Here is a 1,674-nt window from a genome sequence, read left to right as displayed (position 1 = left end):
AAAAAAAAAAAAAATTGGGTTGCTGGCTTAGCACATGTAGCTCAACAACTAGGGCACCAGCCACATACACTGGGGCTGCCAGGTTCGAATCTAGCCCAGGCCTACCAAACAACAATGACAACTACAACCAAAAAATAGCCGGGCATTGTGGCGGGCCCTGTTAGTCCAAGCTACTTGGGAGGCTGAGGCAAGAGAAACGCTTAAGCCCAAGAGTTTGAGGTTGCTGTGAGCTGTGACATCATAGCACTCTAATGGGGTGACATACTGAGACTCTGTCTCAAAAAAAAAAAAAAAAAGAATTGGGTTGCTGAGAAGGGGATGAAGTGTTTTGCACGCAGGAAGGACACAAAGTTTTGGAGACCATAAGGCATACAGAATGTTAAGGATGGAACTGTGTGTCATGGAATTCCTATGGTGAAGCCCTAACCTTTAGTTAATGTGACTGTATTTGGAGATAGGGCCTATAAAGGGTTGATTGAGTTAAAATGAGCCTGATGGAATAGGCCCTAATCCAATCTGGCTGGTGTCCCTGTAAGAGAACATTTGGATACACAGAGGTACCAGGGGCATGAATGTATAGTTTCTATCATAAGAGGAAAGACTAGTGAGAAGGAAGCTACCTGAAAACCATAGAAAAAAGGCCTCAGAAGAAACCAAACCCGCTGGTACCTTGATCTTGGACTTCTGGCATCCAGAACTGTGAAAAAAATAAATTTCTGTTGTAGCATTTTTGTTACAGCAGCCTAAGCTAAGACAAAAGGACTTGGGGGGGGCAATAATAGTGTCTGGGTGGTGATTTATGGTATTTGTGTAGTAAGTGATGGTGGGGTCTGTGAGTCAGTTATAGTACATTTATTGGGTTAGTAACTGAAGATCTCTTCGGTGTTACAATCAAAATCTTTTATTTCCAAATTTTATTTTATTTTCTGAACACTATTTTTTTCTTTTTTGCAATATCCCGATTTTAAAAACTGCCACTATCCTAGACCCCCTGGCTTCTCTTATACCTTTACATGGCTCCTTTCTTTCCCAGCTCTGACCCATTAGCCTGAATTTGACATATCAATTAGCTTTGTCCCTGGAACCTATGGGAGCAGGACTGGACTCTTCTTGCAGCTGGAGAGCTCCTGATTAGCTAGTGTTAGAGTCTAGTCCACCTCTTCTTAATTCTTCTTACTCTTGGCTTTTGTGACCTTCATATCCAGCATACTCTGGGCATGTGTTAGCTGCTTCACAGAATCAAACACAAGGATTCCAGGCAGCACGATCCACAGGGAGTTCATGAAGACAAAGTAAAACCAGAAGTAGAGGGGATGGCCCAGCTCCCCATGCTGGAATCCGTCCTTGTACTCTGTCAGGAAGTACATTATGTCCCCATAGATCTGGCCTGTGAAAGGTTAGAGGGGAAGGAGAAGCTTCTGTGAGGAAGGGGAAACTACCCCAAACTCTTAATTCCAAGGCATTTTCTAACCCATCACTCAAGGCCTCAGAACTTAGTATCCCAAATTAGGAGAACTAAGCATTCTAAAATCACAGAGCTGAAAATCTGAGAAATTAGAAAAGTGAGAATTCCAGAAGTCAGAGAACTGAGAATTTCTGAACTCAGGAGAGCTCATACCTTCAGAATTCAAGGAAGTTTAAACTCCTAGAATTTGGCTCGGCGCCTGTGGCTCA

General features: G+C 43.0%; 1 protein-coding gene across 2 annotated transcripts in view; it reads right to left on the bottom strand.

Annotated features, from left to right (window-relative positions):
• Nucleotides 1-885: 885 nt before the first annotated feature.
• Nucleotides 886-1,674, bottom strand: part of EBP (emopamil binding protein (sterol isomerase)) — a 10,348-nt gene continuing 9,559 nt past the window's right edge. For both annotated transcript variants that reach the window (XM_003799640.3, XM_023519058.1), the window contains exon 5: nucleotides 886-1,387. In XM_003799640.3, coding sequence (XP_003799688.1) covers nucleotides 1,164-1,387 — 224 coding nt within the window. In that variant the 3' untranslated portion in view covers nucleotides 886-1,163. The remainder of the gene's footprint in view (nucleotides 1,388-1,674) is intronic.

Source organism: Otolemur garnettii, unplaced genomic scaffold, assembly GCF_000181295.1.
Source record: "Otolemur garnettii isolate 467f Iridium unplaced genomic scaffold, OtoGar3 scaffold00153, whole genome shotgun sequence".
NCBI classification, from domain to species: Eukaryota; Metazoa; Chordata; class Mammalia; order Primates; family Galagidae; genus Otolemur; species Otolemur garnettii.
Note: the sequence above shows the minus strand (reverse complement) of the source record. Positions and strands in the feature narration are given on the sequence as shown.